This window comes from Gadus chalcogrammus, chromosome 14, assembly GCF_026213295.1.
Source record: "Gadus chalcogrammus isolate NIFS_2021 chromosome 14, NIFS_Gcha_1.0, whole genome shotgun sequence".
NCBI lineage: Eukaryota > Metazoa > Chordata > Actinopteri > Gadiformes > Gadidae > Gadus > Gadus chalcogrammus.
Genome location: NC_079425.1, coordinates 16,633,832 through 16,656,376, shown reverse-complemented (window position 1 = coordinate 16,656,376; position 22,545 = coordinate 16,633,832). Strand labels below are relative to the sequence as shown.

At 40.6% G+C, this 22,545-nt stretch overlaps 2 protein-coding genes across 5 annotated transcripts in view; both read left to right on the top strand.

Moving 5' to 3' along the window:
• Positions 1-1,708, top strand: part of neo1a (neogenin 1a) — a 157,931-nt gene extending 156,223 nt beyond the window's left edge. The window contains exon 29 of the mRNA XM_056607650.1: positions 368-1,708. Coding sequence (XP_056463625.1) covers positions 368-454 — 87 coding nt within the window. The 3' untranslated portion in view covers positions 455-1,708. The remainder of the gene's footprint in view (positions 1-367) is intronic.
• A 6,408-nt stretch (positions 1,709-8,116) lies between these two features.
• On the top strand, positions 8,117-17,330 carry LOC130403917 (sorting nexin-1-like). 4 transcript variants are annotated; one of them, XM_056608451.1, is made up of 16 exons: positions 8,117-8,199; positions 9,023-9,133; positions 10,082-10,247; positions 10,405-10,520; positions 11,216-11,282; positions 11,442-11,485; positions 11,625-11,766; positions 11,877-11,955; positions 13,225-13,300; positions 13,489-13,602; positions 14,118-14,211; positions 14,766-14,971; positions 15,557-15,700; positions 16,586-16,666; positions 16,770-16,841; positions 17,241-17,330. In XM_056608451.1, the coding sequence occupies exons 2-16, from the start codon at positions 9,032-9,034 to the stop codon at positions 17,289-17,291; spliced, it is 1,554 nt and encodes a 517-aa protein (XP_056464426.1). In that variant the 5' UTR covers positions 8,117-8,199; positions 9,023-9,031; the 3' UTR covers positions 17,292-17,330. The 4 variants fall into 4 exon arrangements, with proteins under 4 accessions (XP_056464426.1, XP_056464428.1, XP_056464429.1 ...); XM_056608453.1 differs by having other exon boundaries at positions 8,153-8,185; XM_056608450.1 differs by lacking the exon at positions 8,117-8,199 and adding an exon at positions 8,755-8,892.
• The last annotated feature ends 5,215 nt before the right edge of the window (positions 17,331-22,545 follow it).

The following is a 22,545-nucleotide window of genomic DNA, read 5'->3' as shown; positions in this document are numbered from 1 at the left end:
CCTTAATTTTTTCTTCCACCCCATAAACAATGTTATTTCTTCACTGCTTGGTTATTGACGAACCATTGCTCCCCATTGGCCTCTCCTTGGGGTCTGGCTGCTTGTTTCTTTCCGTTCATGTCGTCGTTGCTGTGCTTCACGCCTCAGCCCTACTGAGCCACCCCCCTGCTTGCAGAGCCTCACCTCACCCTACCTCAGCCATGCGACTCCCTTCTGTACAAGGACCCTGACTGACCCTGACTCTCCCCCTTCTTCTCCCTCCCTCCCCCCCTCCCTCCTCTCCCTGGCTTCTCAAATGCAGGTGCTTGCCTCCCTCCCACCGTGCCCCTCCCCCGCCCCCCGCAGTAACCCTGTTCCTCTCCCCCAGAGCTACGAACCCGACGAGTTGACCGAGGAGATGGCCCACCTGGAGGGCCTCATGAAGGACCTGAACGCCATCACCACCGCGCCATGAGACACACGCACACAGACACACACACACACACACACACAGGGACATAATACACCCCAAATATCATCCATGGACACATCAGTCTACCTGCGCCATAGGAACTCTCTAACCCCCCCCCCCACCCACCCCCCAGTGCAGGGAGAGCCTGCATCCAGCTGCGTATGAAACATTGCTATTGGCTAAACACTTACCCACTCTCAGGAAGGAGACGGCCATGAGAGGAACGCAGGAGTGTGACGTTTTACCCTTTTTATGAAGAAGAAGAAAAAATAACATTCTCAGAGACCATTTGATCGCTTTCAAGCTGAGGATTGTGAAGTTTGTCCTTGGCAAAAAAGAAAGAAAAAATATTAAAAATAGTCCAGGAGAGACGTGTGGCAGGTTTTGTTGTGTGGGATGACAGGAGGGCGTGACACACTTTTGGAGAAAGTCCAAAAATATGCTGGTATTGATGTTGGTGCTCATCGGGCGCAGTCTACAGTGTTTGTTTGATATGTGTCATTTCTGCATTTTTATATATCTATTGGGCTGAATCAGTGAGGTGAACATTGGAAAAACACTCTGTACAAGCCTACAGTATCCATGCGACGTCGCGTATAAACCCCCGTTTCTTGTTTTGACCACCCCTCCCTGCCACACACATTGTGTCGTATATTGTGCCATGACTTTTTATAGGATTCCATGTTATATGTATTATTTTTTACTCACATATCCTTTATAAACATGTACATATCTTGTTATTTTTATTTTTTTCCGTTGAATCTGCCTCCTTTTTTGCGCTTCCTATTATTTCATTACTAGCAAGGATGGAATACTTTTCATATCAGAAGAGGTGATGTTCCTTTGGTGTTTCTACACAGTGCAGTTGAATGGAATTTTGAAAAACCCTTATTTTTCCTCTATGTACATTAAAACGTGTTGGCCCTTGTTTTTTGTGGGAGCTCTGTTTTTGAAAAAAAATAAAAAAAGCCTTACCAACGTGTTTTCCAATGTTGGACATTTCAGACGCGAAGACGCAACCCCTCTTGAAGTTGTATTGTGACGAGGGCGCGATCGTTGTCACCTCCAGGCAGTAACCATAATGATTAACAAGCTATGACACAACATTCTTTCAGGTCAGGGGGTTGTTTTTGGTGGGGTGGTAATGAAAGCCCAGAGAACCTTGCATGACAGCCAGTGTTTCAATCATCTGATAAGCTATAACGAAGGTCCCGAAAGCCAATATTTGGTTTTGTCATGGAGAATCGGATACAGTTTTCCTAAAAATAAACCGATTGTTTGCTGGATGTGTGTGGTTGTCTTTGAGAAACACCCACAAATTTCATGGCTCGTCGTTTTTCCCTCCAAATCTTACCAGATGCAAAGATGTCGGCCTTTTGAATGAACTCCCCGATTTTTTTTTTACATTGTAGTTTTTGTATGAAGAAAATAAAGTGTTCTGTACAAGTCCAATGTAAAGAAGTAAAAAATGAAACTAGTGATCTACAAAGCTGGTTTTTCATCTTACCCAAAGAAATGTTGTCATCAGTAATTTGGCTCTACTTTTGTGAATACCATGTTTCTCATTAATGTGCATCCTCATGAATGTTAATATAACTAAGAGATTTTAATCTTGAATATAAAAGGAACATGTTCTGGGGAAATGTTGGATTAATAACAGAAAATGGTACAGAGAATAGGACTTATTTGGGAAATAGTTGTTAAGTTGTAAACAGTTAAACCTTTATTGCACTTTTTTCAGTTTTTGAAAATACATTTCTTACATATTTTGTGTTTTAAATATCAAGCGGTTTGTGTAAAGTAGTGTCCTAGGTTAGCAGCAAGCAGCTGGACTTATGTTTTATTTTTATTTTCTTTCTTCTGGTTTGTTTTTGTTATTGCTTTGTCGAGGCTATGACTGAGTGGCAGTGTTTGCTGTGCTGCCTTGGATGATTTATGTTGTTGCTTGTTTATGTACAGAAGTCTTTGCTTTCTGTTGGAAATATCTGTGGCTTAAAAAAAAAAAGAAAAAAAAAGTCTTTATTTTTTATCGGTGCTCCTATACATTGTGAATACAAACTATCATGAATACTAACGAAGTTAATTTACCTACTTGTCGTCTTTTTACATTTGGCTAAATATTCTGCAGGTTTTGATATACCTACACAATACACATTCAATATTCCATACATGCATTACAAAGCTGTATTCTGTACCTTATTTAAAGGGCTTTGGTTTAAACAGCGGATTTGACGGTGAGTGAACAAGCTACATTTTTGCAGGCATTTAGGCGCACATAGAGTTTTTGGGACTGGCTATCAGAGAATCGGGTTGTCTTGATGACCATTATTTCCCACCCAACAAAGTCTAAAGGTGTGCCTTCATTTCTATTTGACTTATTTATTACTTTCTATAAAATATTACGGATTCACAGTATTCCACAACAATGTTTTTGTAGTCAACATGTTTGAAAATAATTTGATTTGAATGTATTGAAATTAAGCTGAATAATAGTTAAACCACTCGCCCTAATTTTGTAGATTCTGTAACATCAAAACAGCACTGACAGAAGACCCCTTTGAGCTTGCAAAATGAGAAATATTAAAACATTTGTTGCTGTGCTGATTGAAACACATTCCTAGCTGTGGCTACATGGTATGACTGGGGGAATCTGTAACGTTTGGCGGATCAGATAATGATAGAAATTAATGATTTGGCAGACGTTTCTGATCACTTTGTAAGGGCAGGACAGAGATCATTTTGTTATTTTACAAATAATTGTTCAGCTTGATTGTTATTTTTATCGGGATGATTCACTGATGTATTGACATTGGACATGGGGGGGGGGGGGGGGGGGGATATCTCTTGCGCCTCTACCTAAAACTATCAGATGAGTGGAACCTTTTTACTCTAAATATTGGGGAGGATGTGCCCCTGCCCTATGGATTACAGCTATGCTTTACAAACCTTCCAGGCTTTCTCGTCAGACATGTAAACGTTTAGATTATCAAATTCAATGGAAAATAACAAAGGACTTGACTTTCCACACTACCCTTAGGAATTGCCACAAGGTGGCACACCTTTGCAATAACATATAGTAATAACATACAGTAAAATTCCTTTGCCAAATTCACATTCACATCTGTGACCATTGACGAAGAGAAGCAAGAGAATCGCAAACACCAAGACAGTCCAACAAACGACTGTACCACTGTTTCCAAAGTTACACATGATACTCATGTTTTGAGGCTTCACAATTTTTATAGGTCAATAGATTTCCATATAGTAGATATATGGGGATACACCAATTGTTTCATCACCTGCACGTCCTGTGACTGCAGGGTAGCGTCAACTTTTGCTCATATAAAGGCGTAATACCGGTGCACTTAGCAGCCTACCGTAAGCCATTGTTCTCCATTGTACCCACTCTCAATTACTTTTAGAAAATCCTTGAACTCTTATTTCTGATTGCTGTGAAAAAGGGAAATGGGCTGATAGAAGTGACTTGAAAGCGACAGATGGAGATAAGGTATTAATTGTCCATGGGGTCCTCAATTCTTCATAGAGCCAAAGAGCAGGCAAGGCCACTTATTTTTATTTTTCAACATCTTTCCCCTCTTTTAACTTGTTGCAAATGATACAAATTAACCATTTCCATTATATCAGCACTTCAAAATCCAAACTTCATGGGACTGTTTTTTCAATAACTTGTATTTTCATTAATGGGGTCAAGAGTAACCATCCATTAAAAGCCACAAGGCTGTCCTTGGTCAGCCACACGCTGGGAAAGGCCTACTTTAGAGGCATGCATGCCTCCAGTTTCACCTGGTAAATAACCTCACCTATCAATACTATACAAACATAATATTGCAATGGTAGGTTTACAATATTTTAGATATAATGAATTACAATTCTTACTAAATTATGACTTGGTATTCAACTAATTAGACATAAATACATTTTGAGTACACAATACATCCTTATATCATGTTTTGAGTAGTTAACATTATTTGTTATGGACACAGTGCCTTGCAATTGATGCCAGTCGTTAGAGAAAACCATGCAGACTACATTGACGTAAAGAGAGGAAATGTATTTTCCAGTTTAAATATTGAAATGCTGATTGGCGGGGAAGTTGAAGGAGAAGCAATCGAAAGCAGGGGGTGATTGTTTCTTATATTTCCACACCTATACTTGATACGGTAACTGCGTAACAGATTTAGAAATTGGTTTGTGAATTATAATAACTGCCAATATCGGTACTTCTTAGATTTGGTTTCCATGAAAGTGCAATTAATTTTGAGGCAGATTTTATTTTCTCCTCTGTAGATTATGTCAAGCCTATAGTTAGGCTATACAAAATTAACAGAAGGCTATTCCAAGCCAAAAATAAACAGCTTTCTTGTTTTAACAAAAAAGCCTTCAAAGAGACTATGTCATCACATTAGACCATATTTGATGAACCATTGTGCAGGTAACCAAATAGTTGTTTTATTTCATTGTCTTGTTTATGTTCCTAAATTCCACTCGTGGTGCAGCATTATGGCGCGTTCCCATCGCTAGGAATTATTGGGAAAACATTTTCGCGACGTTGGAAAGTTCTCTTGAACGACACCTCAAGACGCTCTGAAGATTCTAATTCCGTTCGGCAACTCGGGCCAGATTTTGACAGCAGAGTTGCCCAGTTGGTGACGTATGGTTTACTAGTGACATGCATGAACATGGCGGAACTTGAAAGTTTTACTCAATATAAAAGAATCAAATATCCATACATTTCTGTTTTGGGTACATAACGCCCGACCCCTGTGGTGCCAACTCGAGTTGAGGTTGGTATCAATTCAGGCGCCATTTTAAGTCATACTCCCCATCTACTCTAACGCCAATGAACCGCAATCATCTTTTCCCACCTTATTTTCTAGACTCTGCATTCCGGACCTATCGGCTTCACATGACTTGTCCACAAAACACTTATTTAGATACTTTCCAATTAGGCATTGTGTCTTAAAGAGCTTTTCTGACTTCTCCTCTCGACCCCCAAGGAAGCCATGGGAAGACCTCTTTAAACTCCAATCAGAGGTCACTTGTTTCCCATATGTATCAGGCCTTCTGTCATTTAACACAGAACAGTGCTCTAAAAGTGCTGCCGTCTGGGAGCAGGAGCTGGGGGTCCAATTTGATAAAAAATTCTGTCCTCAACTGACGCTGAGGACATCTGTATTAAGTGTGGCGGCACACACTGCCACTTGACTCATATGTTTGCGTCATGCCCCGAACTTGAACATTACTGGATCTCCATCTTTAAAATCCTCTCAGAAATTTAAGGAATCACTTTGGAACCATGCCCTCTTGTAGCCATATTTGGTGTTCCACCCACCCCACACGTCCTCAGCAAGACCCACGTGAATGGTGTGGCATTTGCCATCCTACTGGCTAGGCGTAGAATTCTTCTTAACTGGAAATCACCACAGCCCCCTGTTGTATCTGTCTGGTTGAAAGCCGATTGTCAAATTCACCCTATGTGGGGACACAAGTAGATGTTTCAAGCACTGGCGTCCTTTTATGCAAAACTTTACTGACTTACAAACACTCCCATGATTTGATCTTCTATTCTCCTTATACACCGGCCTAGTTTTTATAGGACATGTATCTATTCTTCTCTTCCAAACCTTCACTTTGGGGCCTCTATGACTCTCTTGTTATGGCATTATCACAAACACACCATAACGGTGGCTGTTATGCTGCCAACCACCATTGATCTATCCACCATGTCTTTTTTTTGTTTGTTTCTTTTTTTGTGTGTGTTTTAGGCTGGTTTTAGGTTGTTTGTGCTTATGATTTGTTTGTCTGTGATGAATTTGTATGCCTGTTTTTTCAAGGGAGGGGGACTTGGTGGGTGTGTGGGAGGGGTAGGGGTGGGAGTTTGTGCTCTTTGACTTTCGGATGAATATTTGTACTGTACAATTTTACATTTGTGGTTTCAAAATTAATAAAAAAAAACTTGATCAAAAAAAGAATCAACCATCATATCACATACTTTACTATTGATTGCCGTGGTAACTGTCGGTTGGCATCGACTTTGCTCAGTTCTAAACGCTGTGTACTGGTAAACCAGCTAGTATGATAGGCTACGTACGGGTTAATCACTGAGAGGCAGGGCAAGAAACAGTTTGATATGCCCGGCTCGTGGGCGGCTTACCGCCCGAGACGAAGTCAAGGGCGGTAACCTTCTACGAGCCGGGCATATCGAACTGTTTATTGCCCTAAACTACGACTTGGCAACGGGAGGTATTCTAGTCCGCTGAGCTATGTGCCTGAGAGCTAACGTTATGGATTGTGCATATTTATAATTCGAAATTCGTCCCAGCCTTTATACCACAGATACTCTAGGGTCTATAGCATATAACCACGTTGTCTGATTACAGTTTTATGAATTTTTCACAATTTTTACCAGCTCTCGTTTTGAAGGCTGAACAGACAATTTGACTGGGACTACTTGCAGGTGTCCATATATCAGGGATTAATGGACACCCTGCAGCCAATCAGAATCAAGTATTCCAAAAATTACAAGCGGCGTATTGATCTACTATTTGATGACGCTGTGCTCAGTCAGCAGCAAGTAGAACCGACAAGTCAGCGGGCAACCTGCCGGGTTAATGCCCTCCTCCCAGCCAATCAGAATCAAGCATTCTTAAAGGAGACATATTATACCACCAGGTGTGAGTGTGATTAGCCTTACAAGCCGTTTCGAAAATCTGCCCCACATGACATCACTAGTTGGTGTGTCCACCTAGATCTGTGCTGGATAGATGATTGATGGATTCCACTCGGTAGGCCTGATCTATCCAGCACAGATCTAGGTGGTGTCATATGGGGCAGATTTTCGAAACGGCTTGTAAGGCTAATCACACTCACACCTGGTGGTATAAAGGAAATAAAGACGTGCAAACTTGAAACTGATCCTACTAAGTTCTGACCGTTTTTTATGCAAAAACCCTGCTGTGAAGAACTTTAAGATTCCGAACGCGAGGGGGCCAGACCAAAAGGGGGCCGTGCCTCCGTGAAATGTCGCAAAAAAGCTGTTATCAAAATCTGGTCCCAGTTGCCGAACAGAGGAAGAATCATCAGAGCGTCATGAGGTGTCGTTCAATAGAACTTTCCGACGTCGCGAAAATGTTTCCCCAATAATTCCCAGCGATCTGAACGCGCCATAACTATCTACACGTCTAGCCGGTCACGTCATTATTGCGTTTTCCGTGCAATACCGTTGGTTGCCACAGGAGTGGAGCGTTTAGCTGTTTATGAGCGCTGTTTAGCGCGATTAAAATGTACAATGAATGTAGTGTTTTATTTGTATGCTATGTGTCAGATTGACATAGTAATTGTATATATTGTTGGTTTGTGTTGATTAGTTATAAAACACGCTATAGCCGATGTCCCCGGTTCTTCCACTTCCACATCAATCTGAAGTAGCCTAGGCCTACAGACTGAACCAGGACATGGAGGGGAAAGGGATTGTTGCCGTTTGCGGACTGGTAGGCTACTTCCACAACGAGACTCAGTGGGGTTTATCTCGGCCAGGGTTGAGAAGAAATTGAGGGAAAGGAACTTTGGCTTCGACTCCCTGAAGTCCAGACTGTACCGCGACATGAAGGAGAAAGGGATTGTTGCCCGGGATTGTTGCCCGGGATTGTCTCCTCCTTGGCTCCTTGGCAGCGGGGCTCCGGCGCCGGTGCCCCGGCAGGTGGCCCCGGGCAGGTGACGTCAAGTTTGTAAGAGCATTTAAAATCTACATTAATGACCAAATACAAAGAAAAAAACAATAGGGTTCCAACCCTTCGGGCTTGGCCCCCTAATCAATCTTTAAGAGTGGGCCTGACCATAAGGGGACGTTCCTCCGTGGACCAGAGCCTATCACTCTGGCTCCGCCCGCCTACGTACTACCGCTCAATTTTAATTTCCCCTCTATGCAAATTAAATTAAGTACGAGAGTCTTGTAGGACCAGGCTTTGGTAAGACTCTGGTACCGGCGTAGGCCTACCATACAAATAGGTACAAATGGACTGTAAATTCGTTTCTAATTATGATTCGCTTTTAACAATAAAATCCCACTCAGGGAAGAATGAAGTAGGTAACTATTGTTCCAAAAGACAACTTAGCATGGTAATTCTTTTTACATATGATGTTTGGACTATTGACAATTGACAAAATTAAATAAAGGACAACTAAAACCAACCTCCCGATTGACACCCTGTACAGCTCTTAAAATGTAAAAGGAAAGGAGCCAAAATCCTCTTTATTTGGTTAGGAAGATGGAAGATAATGAAACTGTCCGTGAATGACTTCCGAGACGGGAAGACTGGCTCTGATAGCTATGCAGTTGGCTCGGGGGGAGACTTTCCCAGTGACACAGCCGGAAAAGGAACATTCTCCAACCACAACAGCCAAGCCGTGGAGGAAAAACAGTCGGCAGGAAATTATCACTATTGCAATTTATGATTGGTTGCTATACAAAATAAATTATAGGAATATAGGCTAAATCAGCCATATATCATTATATACAGCAATTAACCTTACACTTCGAATTTCTAATAGGCTACATCCATGAATCCTCCACCATTCCCTGACACAGCGGAGCAAGAACCGGTATTTTCTGACATGAGGGATGGAGATAGCGATGAGGGAGAGGATATATTTCTTGGTTCTGTGAGTACAATTTTCATATACAGTATAATGCCCCAGCAGCCTTTCTCTGCGTGCTTAAAGCAGAAACATTAGCGTTAACCAGTCCAACAAACAACTCCCCCTTCTGGCATCCCAAAAATGTGTCTGCAACAGAATGAAATTATGTATTATTGTTCGCTATCAGATAAATAAACAAAATTAACATGGCAACCAACATTGGATCAATGTTGCAACATATTAGTGTTAATTTCTAACTTCTCACCCAGAGTATCTGATATAACCTATGTATTCGCAATTGCCACTTCCGGTTGGAATTGGCGAATACACGTATACTTTTTTATTTTTTCGTATTGATATTTAGGTATATTTCACCAGATTTACGTTTTCTGAAAGTTACTTATAATTAATATAAACAACCATGTTGCGTCAACAACAGCTTGAATTGGGATGCTGATGCCAACATGTAACCAGGTAGATGCGTAGAACCGGCTCTATAGAACTGACCTTTAATTACCGTATTGCGACGTTCAGCTGAATTTAACTATTCTGACACGCCTAGACGTAATTTTATCTTGCCGGGCTATAATAACTAAGCTTTTAGTTGCAGTTCATGCACGTGTTTTTTTTCTAACCGTTTAATGAGGCCAGGACCAAGAACGTTTCGTATGTGCAGGGAGCATCTTTTCAAAGGGCTCTGCAGAATGTTCTACAAATACTGTCAGTTTATATATATATATATATATATATATATATATATATATATATAAACTATGTATGTATGTATGTATGTATATATATATATATATATATATGTGTGTATGTGTGTGTGTGTGTGTGTGTGTGTATGTATATGTATATGTATATATATATATATGTATATATATGTATGTATGTATGTATGTATATGTGTGTATAGAGCAAGTCTTTTGAATACGTTTAGAACAAGTTTTCTTTCTTTGCGGTTTAAAGAGTAAAACTGGAGCTGAGAGTCCAAGTGTTCCACAGCTAAATATAAAGGCGGAAACTACAGACCTGTTTGCCGAACAAGCCAGTAGCACAGCCCCAACCGTCGGCCTTGGCACTGGTGGCAGCTCCAATGGGGTCCAATCTGATGACGACAACGATCTGTTTTCAGGTTTCGGAACTCACTAACCTTTCCTTGCATTTCAGTAAACCCAACGTTGCCATTACCTTTGTTAATATTAAAAGATAATGATACACGTGGATTGATAGGTTTTTCTTTTGTCAAAAACCACAGGGGGATGACTGTCTTTCTATTCCATAAAACACAGATGCCCATGTTGAGCTTCCTACAGAGAATGCAAGCAGCTCAACTCCATCTGGTCCCAGACCTGCAGCAACATTCATTCCTGGTACAGCAGACATGCAGACCAAGTCTATGGAGCAGGTGAATGACACAATTAATTGATCTGTCATTATCTGCAGTCGGGTTTAATTACATTATATGTAGTGTACCTACTCGGTATTCCGAACCTGTGACGGTTACACTATTTGTCTATGTTTTAATGGTACACAATTAATAATTTTAACTTGGCCCAACCCTAACCCAGTTTAAACAATTGCAAACCCTGCATGAGGAGTTGAGGCTCTTGAGAAATATTTGTATAATGTGTTAAAAAACACCCTCTCCCTCTGTGCTCCTTCCCTCCCTACACTTATCTGACATGTGTTGCGTTTCACGTGTGGGAGAAAAGATAATGCAGTGTGGGCGAATGTGATTGACAGGCTCATGGATTCCATGAACCAATAAGGGAAGAGATGCCCTGTTTGGTCTGAAATGACCTGACAGTGCCCTTAAAATGAAATGGTCACACATTAAGGGAGGAAGTCAGCAGAAATAGATAATCTGACATTTGCATTTCACTCACTTTTAGCTTACAGACGGCAAATGGATTTTTAAGCAATTATACTGAGATGATTGCTGTAAAATCTTTCTAACAGCAACTTAAACTGTATTGTCTTGGTTCTTTATTCCATATAACTATTGAAGTATTCCATGAATCAAGATAATTTTATAAAGACATTTTTTGCAGTTAATATATATTGCTCACAATTCCATTTGTTTAATATATACAATTGCAGCTGGAGGAGGAAGAGGCCAAGGATACCTTTGATGTGGATGTGGCTGTGACCAACCCAGAGAAAGTCGGTCAGTTCACACCAATACATTTTTCTCTGCACAACGTTTCCCACTATCAAAGTTCAACAATAAAATTAAATGTATATTTGTGTTTCAACAATGTTTTGAACAATGCAATAATTCCCTTTCATCATTATAACTGGAAGTTGTATTTATTTCTCTCTGCAGGAGATGGCATGCATGCTTTCATGGCCTACAGAGTATCAACAAAGGTATGTGGTTTTACCTTAATCCGGATCCAGTTTTTACTATGACCCGAGTATACGATGTAAGGTACGGTGATTGTGTTGCATCTGAATTCTTGCTCTTAAAATAACTCTAGACATTGATATGTTTCGGCTTGTCCTTTAGAGCACCCTGCCCGTGTTTAGAAACAAGGAGTTCTCTGTGAAAAGGCGGTTCAGTGATTTTCTAGGTCTGTATGAGAAGCTATCCATCAAGCAGTCTCTCCAGGGCTGCATCATTCCTTCACCGCCAGAGAAGAGCGTTGTAGGTGGGTCACCCATGAGCACCGTCTATTTTCTCTATATGCTGTATTTTGTTGGATAAAAACATCAAAAGGTTATTACATTTTTGTGTCTATGATTCTGCCTCTTCCCGCAGGCATGACCAAGGTCAAGGTGGGCAAGGATGATTCCTCCTCTGTCGAGTTTGTGGAGAGAAGAAGAGCAGCTCTGGAGAGGTAAGGATGAAACAACACATTGGGGTCCTTTACTTTATCCCATTCACACGGCAATTCATCCAACAATGCAAGGATCCAGTCTAGACATGATAGCCGAGTGGTTAAGTGGTGATTGACTCCCAGTCAGTTCAGGTTTCGAAGTTCCCCAATGTCTTCAGTGAACCCTTACTTGTACCCCGAGCAAAACACCTAGTGCATTGTTAGGCTTGGTAAGGCTGCACAGTTAATTTCATATTATTCTAAAATGGTTGACTCTGCAATTTGCTAATCTCTCTCTCTCTCTCTCTCACATATATATATATGTGTATATGTATATATATATATATGTGTATATATATATATATATATATATATATATATATATATATGTGTATATATATATGTGTATATATATACATATACATATATATATGTGTATATATATATATATACGTATATATATATATGTGTGTGTGTGTGTGTGTGTGTGTGTGTGTGTGTGTGTGTGTGTGTGTGTGTGTGTGTATATATATGTATGTATGTATGTATGTATGTATGTATGTATGTATATATATATATATATATATATATATATATATATATATATATACATACATACACACAGGGGTGCACATAACTTTTTTAGTGAGTTACTCAGATTAGTTCCAGGAGATCGTGTACTGAGTAACTCACGTGTATTTAGTGAGTTACTCAGATTAGTTCCAGGAGATCGGGTACTCACCGCACAATCAGTCTTGATATTTTTAACAGTATTCATGGCTCCATGCAGACCATCTGATGACTTACCCAGTTTCACAAAGGTGATCCCATTTTCAATACAGAACTTCTTAAGCACGGCACTGTTTTTGGCTCCACCTTTCCGTGTATATAAAACTGCATTAGCTTGACCACGGAGCGATTGAATATCTCACAGTAAGGAACGTTGCGATCAGCTCATTTTGTGAAGTTCTCCAGTGTGTGCGTGGTTGCACAAGGGATAATTCAACCGCAGCCATCCGGCGTAGTTTTGGCATATTTTGCACCACATTTCACATTGCGATCAAGTAGGTGGCAAAAAATATTAATTGCATCTGTTAATCACAATGAATAATATCAGCCACAATATTTGGCAAATAATCACACTTCCAATTTTTTTCCACTTCATTCAGCAGTGACTCAGCATTGTATGCGTGGTCAGTGTTCACTGGATGTCCATGTGGGTCATGGACATAGGGTCATGTGTTCTAATTAGAAATGACGCATTCTTGCTGTTCCCGGTCTGAATACCAGGTACCTCCAGAGGATTGTGGCCCACTCTGTGTTGCTCCAAGACCCTGATGTCCGGGAGTTTTTAGAGAGAGACGAGGTAAGGGTGTGGGGGGGCTACTCTGATCTTTAGTGGTGGGGTAGAGTAGTTATTTTCAATTGTGATGTTAAAAGGTTTTCAAGATCTTAAGATATTGATTAGCCTCGGTTGAGATCCTTTACTGCATGTATAAACTACCTGGTAAGAGATGAATGTTTTGTTGACATCTTGTGTGTGTGTGTTCTCAGCTTCCCAGGGCAGTGAACACCCAAGCATTGAGTGGCGCTGGTTTCCTTAAAATGATCAACAAGGCATCTGACGCAGTGAACAAGATGACCATCAAGATGAATGAGTCTGACACTGTAAGACGAGAAAATCATGGTAGACTGGAGCCCAAAACACACGTGAATTTGATCCATGTTTTTAGCGCAAACCAAAAAAGAAATAGGTCTACACATGTCTATTTTGGAATGTGTCTGTCCCGACACGGCCGTGTGCTTTGTCCCTAAGACTTGTCACAGATCTTTTCACGCCCGACGAGTCATCTGCAACAAAATTATTCATGGATGAAAACCTATAATACATTTCCAATACAATTAACTAGATTACCGTTTAAAAGTAATAACATATAATGTTAGATTGGAAACATATTTAGCAATTGATATTAAGAACAAATGCCCCTTTACGCGACTGAATTGCTTTTAAATTCATTTTATGTATGCTGGTCATTAACCCTTTAAATATATCAAAATGGAATATACATCCCCTCAGCTCCTCATGCTTACTTATTTTACCTCTGAGATGCACGATCGTAAAATGTTCTTCTAATTAAACAACAAAGTACCTATCTTATTGTGTGTGCATGTGTGGTGTCCAGTGGTTTGAGGACAAATTCCAGGAGGTTGAGAACGAGGAGCAGCAGCTGAGGAAGCTCCACATCGTGGTTGACTCTCTGGTCAACCACAGGAAGGGTGAGCTTGGCGCTCTTACCAAACACTGCACCAAACCTCAGATATGTTGATCTAGCCCAGGTTTGTTAGTCTCCCTTGGGCCAGATCTGGCACCCCTGCAATTTTTTCTGGAGTTACTTTGCAATGTGTGCTTTTGAGCAGGCCTGTTTTGTTTGTTTTTTTGCCAATCACTGGGGTTTTTCGTGACGACGTGGATTTGGATATCTAGATAAATGTATCAGTAAATAAAATAATATCAGTGAAAACGTAGGTTAGAAAATGTTGTATGCTGCATATAAGATACTGCATACTGGGATCAACTAATCAAATTGCTTAGTTATGACGTGTGTGTGTGTGTGTGTGTGTGTGTGTGTGTGTGTGTGTGTGTGTGTGTGTGTGTGTGTGTGTGTGTGTGTGTGTGTGTGTGTGTGTGTGTGTGTGTGTGTGTGTGTGTGTGTGTGTGTGTCCGGCCAAGAGAATTTTCCTCTCCGAATTTGGTCCCAGGTGAGATATATTTGATGACCCCTGGGTCTAAAGGTTTTATGTAAACAGATCTGTGCTTCGTCTCCTTCCAGAGCTGTGCGGCAATACGGCAGTGTTTGCCAAAAGCATGGCGATGTTGGGGAACTCTGAGGACAACACTGCCCTCTCGCGGGCACTGTCCCAGCTGGCTGAGGTGGAGGACAAGATGGAGCAGTTGCACCATGATCAGGCAGCCAGCGACTTCTTCATCCTGGCGGAGCTGCTGGCCGACTACGTCCGCCTGCTGGGCACTGTGCGGGTACGCTTCTGCCCATGACGCAAGCATGAGCATACTACATGCAAACAGAGCACTACAAATATAATCATTTCTGGATGAGCGAGTCGATTCCAGTTGGTGCATGGACATTTGGGTTCGAAGGCGCTGTACTGCCCCCTTGTGTACACATTAACCTAACCTGATCTGCGTTGTTCCTCTGTCGCAACATGGGTCTTTGTGGACGCAATGTAGTAAGACTATTAATCTAGCTTCACACGTGTCTTTCTTACAAAGCAAATAAGTCTTTGTGACCTTGATGCCCTTGTAGTATTTGGGAAAGGGGTTAGGTCACACAAAAGTGATTACTTTGAGAATAACTCTTCATACAGCTCTCTTTCTTACTAGAGAACTGCTTTCCTCCGGATCCAATTTGCTGTATGATTTGGGCAGTCAGTGCGACAGCCTTTCTGCAGTCCTTATGTATCCAGAGAACCCTTCTTTGTAGAACATTGGGACATCCCCAACCCAAACATGTAAACACGGCCGCTGTGGTCCTTCCTAATGCGATAGTGTGTTTGCGTTTGTGTTTGTTTTCTGTCCCATGTAAATGCCTGCATCTACCCACAGGGCTGCTTTGGCCAGCGCATGCGAGCGTGGCAGCGCTGGCAGGAGGCTCAGAGCACGCTGCAGAGGAAGAGGGAGGCGGAGGCCAAGCTGCTGTGGGCCAACAAGCCTGACAAGCTGCAGCAGGCCAAGGAGGACATCACCGAGGTAGGTCCAGGTCCCGGAGCCTGGTCAGCCCAGATGATCGCCGGGGCTTTTAATCGACAGTTGTGGATTTTGGTTGATGTTGGATTCCAATGGAAATATTTTATTTTGTATCATGCCATGTCAAAATTCACCCTCTTATGAGATCACAAGTGGGAGTGTTATGGAAGCAAATCACAACCATAATTCTAAAAGCAATTTAATTTTGTAAATGGAAATGTGAACACCTTTTGAACTCGCCTTTGAAAAACAGGTAATCTGAAGGTATTAGTTTTGAATGAACCTCTTTTAAATAAAATTGGCATTTCAAGTTGTACCATTTGCAAAACCTGATTTCAAATATATTATTGTCAATGTTCACTTATTCAGATACAATATTTGAAGTTGCAGTTATTCGGATACAATTTAATTTTCCCATACAAAATGCGTGTCAGAAAATTCCATCCAAATTAAATTCAAGGTGCGGCCTAAGCATTTGAGACTTGCTGTAATTGATCAGACTGTTGGCCTAGGGCGAATAACACAGTTCCGGTAAATCCTAAACCTAATTTAATACAAAAAAATCAATGAGTTGAAGACACAATATGATAGAATAGCTCAAATGCAATCAGAAACTTTCCATCAAAGGTTGTGAAAATTATTAGATTACAATCAAACGACTTGCCAATGGAAACAGATTTAATGACATTTATTACTTATTTCCTTCAAAGTAGGTAAGAAACCGCCTGAACAATGTATGCCGGTCACGTCAAAGGATTAACTGGGTTATTATTGCAGTTATGAAGATGCTTAGTAATACGTGTGTGCCTGTGCGTTTCTGATTTTCTGTGTGCTGGCTACTTGTGTAACATCATTCTATTCATTCCATAATTGTTTTCATGTACACAGTGGGAGTCAAGAGTCACCCAGTATGAGAGGGATTTTGACCGCATCAGTGTGACGGTACGCAAGGAGGTGCTACAGTTTGAGGTAATTTCATGTTTCTCGATTACATCTGCCTTGTATCTTTCCTTCATGAAACCTTAATGAAAATCTTGGGAACTAAAATACTATCTGTTTTTTGTATTTTCAGAAAGAAAAAGCAAAGGACTTCAAGTTCCAGATATATAAATATTTGGAGACAATGCTACAGTCTCAACAGCGGGTAGGCTACATTTAATTGGATACTATATTTATGTATCTTAATGTTAAATCCATTGAATCTTAAAGTAATGGACAACTGAAATCCGTAATTTACTTATTATGTTATTAGGGTAGGCTATATAAGGGTTATTAAGATTTGTATTAAGCATCAGATTCTGTCAAGCCTATTTAATGGGTCGAGTCTATCTACCCTCCTGGCTATGCAGCAAGGAGGGTGGCCAATTACGTAGCGGACAAGCCAGTTATAGGTGTGCACTGGATACATCCCTCTGATATTATGGTTGACATTTTAGATCCTGTTGTCTATCACTTCAACTTTTCTATTTTTTTAAATAATTGTATCTTTACAAAATTCTTGTCTTGCCTGTTTAATTAACATATTCAACATACCTTTTTACAGCTTATAAAGTTTTGGGAGGCATTCTTGCCTGAGGCTAAGGCCATCGCTTAAGAATGAAGAAAATGTTTCCAAAATCAAACCCCAACTGCCTTTTTGAACACTTTACCTCCTGACCAGGGAACTGAATGGATTCCTTACACGTCAAAGAAACTTCACATTTTTATAGTGATTTTGTACAGTTTGTACAGCATTACTGTTACTAATGTAAAAGCTTAAAGGCAGCATTATGATGAGTGGTTTTTTTGCTACAGTATTTTTAAATACCACTGTAAGCTTACAGCGGTGTGCGTATGTGTGTAGTTTGAAAACAACATTAAGTGTAAGGGAGGTTCTGCTCTTTGAATGGAACGAGCAACATTGTCTATTATGGTACAAGATGGCAATATGCACGCCATTCCATCCAGTCTCAGTCTTATTGTTGTAGGAACTGACAACATGGGATGAACAAAACGCATTATACAGCTATAAATATGATTATTATTGTTTAACGTTAATGTTGCGAGTGTGCATTTAACATACTATAACATTGTTACAATTTATTACACATATATTTGCAGGCGTACAGCTGCTTAAAATGCTACCACAGGATTTTTCAATGTTTTGTAGGATTGAATACTTGTTAGAAGTATTCTTGTATGTGAATTTTCCACAATATAATTATATAGTTGTGTTTATGCCTGAAACTGAAAGATGGGCCAACAAACGTTATCTGGAAGAGTTGTAGAGATTGTTGACTAAACCATGTAAAATAAGTTTGACTTGTACCTACACATTCTATGTACTTTGATTAATCATGAGTATTATTGTCAAATGTAAATGACGTGAAAACATTTTTTACAAATTGTTTGATCAATCATACAAATCATGAACACAATATTGGCTTGTATTTTCTTATTTTACATTTCAGTGCGGTTTACAATGATCTGAAAGTGTATTTAATGTTTGTAACCACTTGCATTATTTCAGACATTTCCTGATATTTTTATAGGCTACCGATGGTGTGTGGAATGGATAATGTTTTAAATGTGAAATTAATGCAAACAGAATTGCTAAGTTTATCAAGAGGTCCATTGTAATATCTTCATACAATATGTTGTCTTATGTTAAAATCTTCGTATTCTTCTTGTACTTACACTATCGAATGCTTTGATCGAGAATTGTTCAACTGTGGTCGAACATCATCGGAACATGACTTTGTTATTTCGTTTAATAAAGCAAAATAATTGACATGCCTTGAAATGAATGGTATCACCTGTGACCTGGAAATGTTTATTTTAAAGCGGGCGTGTCTTGTTTGTATATCCGGTTTGTTCGAACCTTTCCCGAGCGAAGGCAGATTAACAAGAAAGAATGGAAAGGTTCGCTGCTCGCTTCGCATCGTGAAAACCATAACAATCACTTTACGGAGCAACACAGTACCGCAAACCGCTGTCTAGTGTCTATGCCCTCGGAAGAGTGAGCGTGTTGTCTGTCGTCTGGAGTTATCTCAACGAAGGTGAGTATGTTTGTTTGAGACGATCCATCGCGGCAGCTTCCATGGCGAGCAGATATTACAATATTGTTGTAGCTAGCCATGTAGCTTGCTAATTTCCTTGTAGCGATACAACTGGCTCCTAGTCGATGGTAGCTGCTAGCTAAGGCGTAACGATAAGAAAAGACTCCTCGTTCCGGCTTTCTGCTGACTAACGCGTCGTGGAATCGTAATACTGAGCTTCTTAATACTTCATGATAAATAAATTATTGTAAATCAAAACCTGTCATTGTTACTTTGTTGTTCTTAATATAGTAGTGGTGCAATGTTCATTTGGAAATTGTAGCTAATTTGGCTAACGTTCGTTCGCTGTGTAACTAATCGATGTGCCCACCATGGAGTTAATACTGGCTTTGTCCATGCATGTCATAAATGTGTACTAACACTGCTGGTGGTTTTGGTTGATTTGGTATACCACGCCACTGTGGGCATGAAAGCGGAATACCGATTGTCATCGGGTATTGGTGGCAAACACGATGAGCCTATAACTCTTACCGTTTGCCCATTTCACGGATTTTGGTAATCCGAACATTGCATTTTTTCTGATTAATACAATTGAGACTATTTATTAAATTGTGTTGCTTTGTAGAACAGTTCAACTTAATTCAACCCTTTATATAATTACTTAGGGTTGCCTTTGATTTAGTAAGTAGAAATTCCAACAATGATTAACTCTCAATAACTTCAACTCTATATCAATTATTATCTCGTTAAATTAAATGATGTGGACAGTCCAACCAAAATAACTTGCATAACCTAGCCAATAAATGATTTACTGATGAATGAGAACCTAATGTTTAACTATCCGAATGTTGTTTAACCATTGAATATGGCAATGTCATATTCGGGGTGTGGCTGTCAGTCATGTAAATATAGAATTTTAAGCTGCCTATATAGTTAATTAGTATAAGGATAAAGATTTGCTTGAACTTTTGCGGTTCATTATAAATGTTAATATTTTTCCTCGATACTATCTAACTGTAGTTAATTTGTGACTAGCTGTAAAATATGTATTCTGTGGGTCCAGTCCCACCCCCTGTGTGGCTAATGACTTGAAGCATAAACGCTAGCACGGTGAAGTTTCAAATGCACAGCAATGTGTCTAAGGGATGGTAATGGAGAAACTCAAATAGTTTGCACGGGCTGTCGTTCGGTAGAGACTGAGGCAGCTGCTCACTGGCACTGCCACAAGGGGGGTCTGTAGTAGGGGCAGGCCCCCCTCATGGCTGATCTTTCCAGAGAAGGTTAATCACTCCACCAAAGAGAACCGTTTATGCTCAATCAGAAGTGGTCAATAGTGGAACTTATTTTATGATGGTAGTGATTACTAATTTTGTCAAGATCATTTAACCAACCTTCACTGTTGGTATCCCTTTGAGACTTGGAATTAAGCTGTGTTCACTTCACAGAGTTTTGCGTCTAAAATGACCACTTGAGACATAACCTAGGCAATCTAAGGGACTGTACCGTCATTCGATAAACATCACTAAGGAACAAATGCAATTACACTTTGACCTGATGGGTAGAAATACGGCCAGGTAACAACACCAAAGATTAAATATCTTTGGTGGTGTTGTAGAGATTGAATATTCAGTAACTCGTCATTAGAGCTAGGGTGTTGATTATCAATAATTCAGTCATTCACTTTTACCACTGGCAAATATTAATCATTAGTTAATACTTCAATTGTATTGATAAAGCTTAAATGACAAATAGTAATTAATCGTGACTAATTAATTAAAACCTGGTTTTAATCAACTAAACCTGGTTTCTTTGATTTGTTTATAGTTCAACATGTCAAACCATAGTGTACGTGTCATTTTATTGCAATTATACAACTTACAAATATGGAGGCAGTCTGCTTCGGAAGTGGGAAAATTGCAGACATGCTTTGAGATTGTTGACAAAATACTCTTTTTGAGTGCATTGGTCCCCTTACCTGTCAGAAATGGGTTAATTGTTGATTTGTCCGTTTCTGCCACATACTGTTTATTTCACTCGATTCAAACGCATCCACAAAGGTGCTGATCGGCTCTGTTGTTAAATATCCTGGATAAAGCCTTATCTTCGTTCTTGGAGGTAAACTGAGTGGCTTTCCATTGGGCTGTATAGTCCACCAGTGCACTATACGCTGAAAATCATTGTGTTAGCATTTCAATGCCAGTGCACTGAAATGCTAACATTTTACCATGAATGGCACCCCTAGTAACCCTTGTAATCAGATTCCGAGGTAAAATATTCTGCAGGAGCAGTTCTGACTACAGTTCTGAGAACTTGCAGTGTTTTTATATTGGGCGAGTATACAATAACATCTACGCAGTAACCTGAAGTGGAAATTACACTCGTTAACACGACAGCTGAATCCAAATAGCCATAGTTCGACGATGCTCCTCATTTGGACAACTGAAATTGTCAGATTATACATGGCGGTGAGAAAGTCTATTCATCGGCCGAAGCATGTCATACCCCGGTACGATAGGTGGTGCAAAAATACAAAAGGTACATCCTTAACACCACATACGGTCCTTTGTAATATTAAAACAAACAGGCTGCATCAGCGGTGACTGGCCTCACCCAGTATTAGGCCAAGTGTAATGCCGGTGCATGATGATTGTTATTGTTATTGGTTCTAAAGGATGAGCAGCCACCCGGCGTGGCCAGAGACAAAAGGTACCTATTTTCGAGTCACAGCGTTCTGTTCCTGGATTTGTGTAATGGCAGTGCTTCATAATTACCCTTGAGAGCAAACTACATCACTTTGATGCTCAGATCTTTGCAGGCACTACTGGACATGACTCACCAGGAAGTGCCAACACACAAATAGTTTCAGAAGGAGCCTTCTTAAGCTCAACCATGCTGTCATCCCACCATGGGCTCTTTCTTCTTGTTTGTGTTTTCATCCACAAGTTAAACGCTTGTTAGAATAAGTAATTTCTACAATCGGCGTGTGGAGCCCTCTCTGATGTCTTTCAATGTAGATATTGATTGATTAAATCTACAATCCATCAACATTGTGTCCTCGACAAAGCAGTTGGCTTCCCGCTGGAATGTGGGCTGACTCTCATATCTCAATTCCCTTAAGGCTTGTGTGGAGCTTGTTGGCAGAGGGCATCATCATCTTCCATGTGTTTGTTTAGATGGAGATGTGATTACAACTCAATACGATTACGGTCAGGTCGTCAAGTAAAATAAACCAGGCCTGCCATCAAGAGGCGCACTGCTGCCTAGAAGAGCCTCTGCTAACGAGCTACGGTGCTCAGTCTCCCAAGACAAAACCTTCCTACCGGAATCGGCAGCAAGTCCGAAGTGTTGAAACACCGTCTTATAGAGACATGACTAATGTTTCCCACCGGATCAACTCCTCCCGTTCGTGTTGAATGGAAGGACCTAGAATTTGCCAGAGCAGGGTTGTGCGCTGGCAGTCCTCTCTCCCTACAAAATCTTTTGGTTTTGCTGAAGGAAATATATGCTGCAAAACCGTATCTAGTTTAGACAGTGACCCTTTCCTATGACCAGCTACTGAGTTTCCGTGCTTTGGTCCCAGCAGGTCTTCCACGGCACCGCTCCCAAGACCAGCCCAATGCTGAGCCTGGCCACTGAGTGTTAGGCCCCGAGGGTGGAGCCGGACCGGGATAGCCAGCCCTTAACCAATGACAGTGGCTGCACCGCCCTCGGGCTGCCAGTGACCAGGTGGGGTGGTGGTGGTGGTGGTGGTGGTCTCTGGCCCAGGAGCGGTGGCCCTTCGCTTCAGTACTTCCTCCCCAGGCAGCCGCC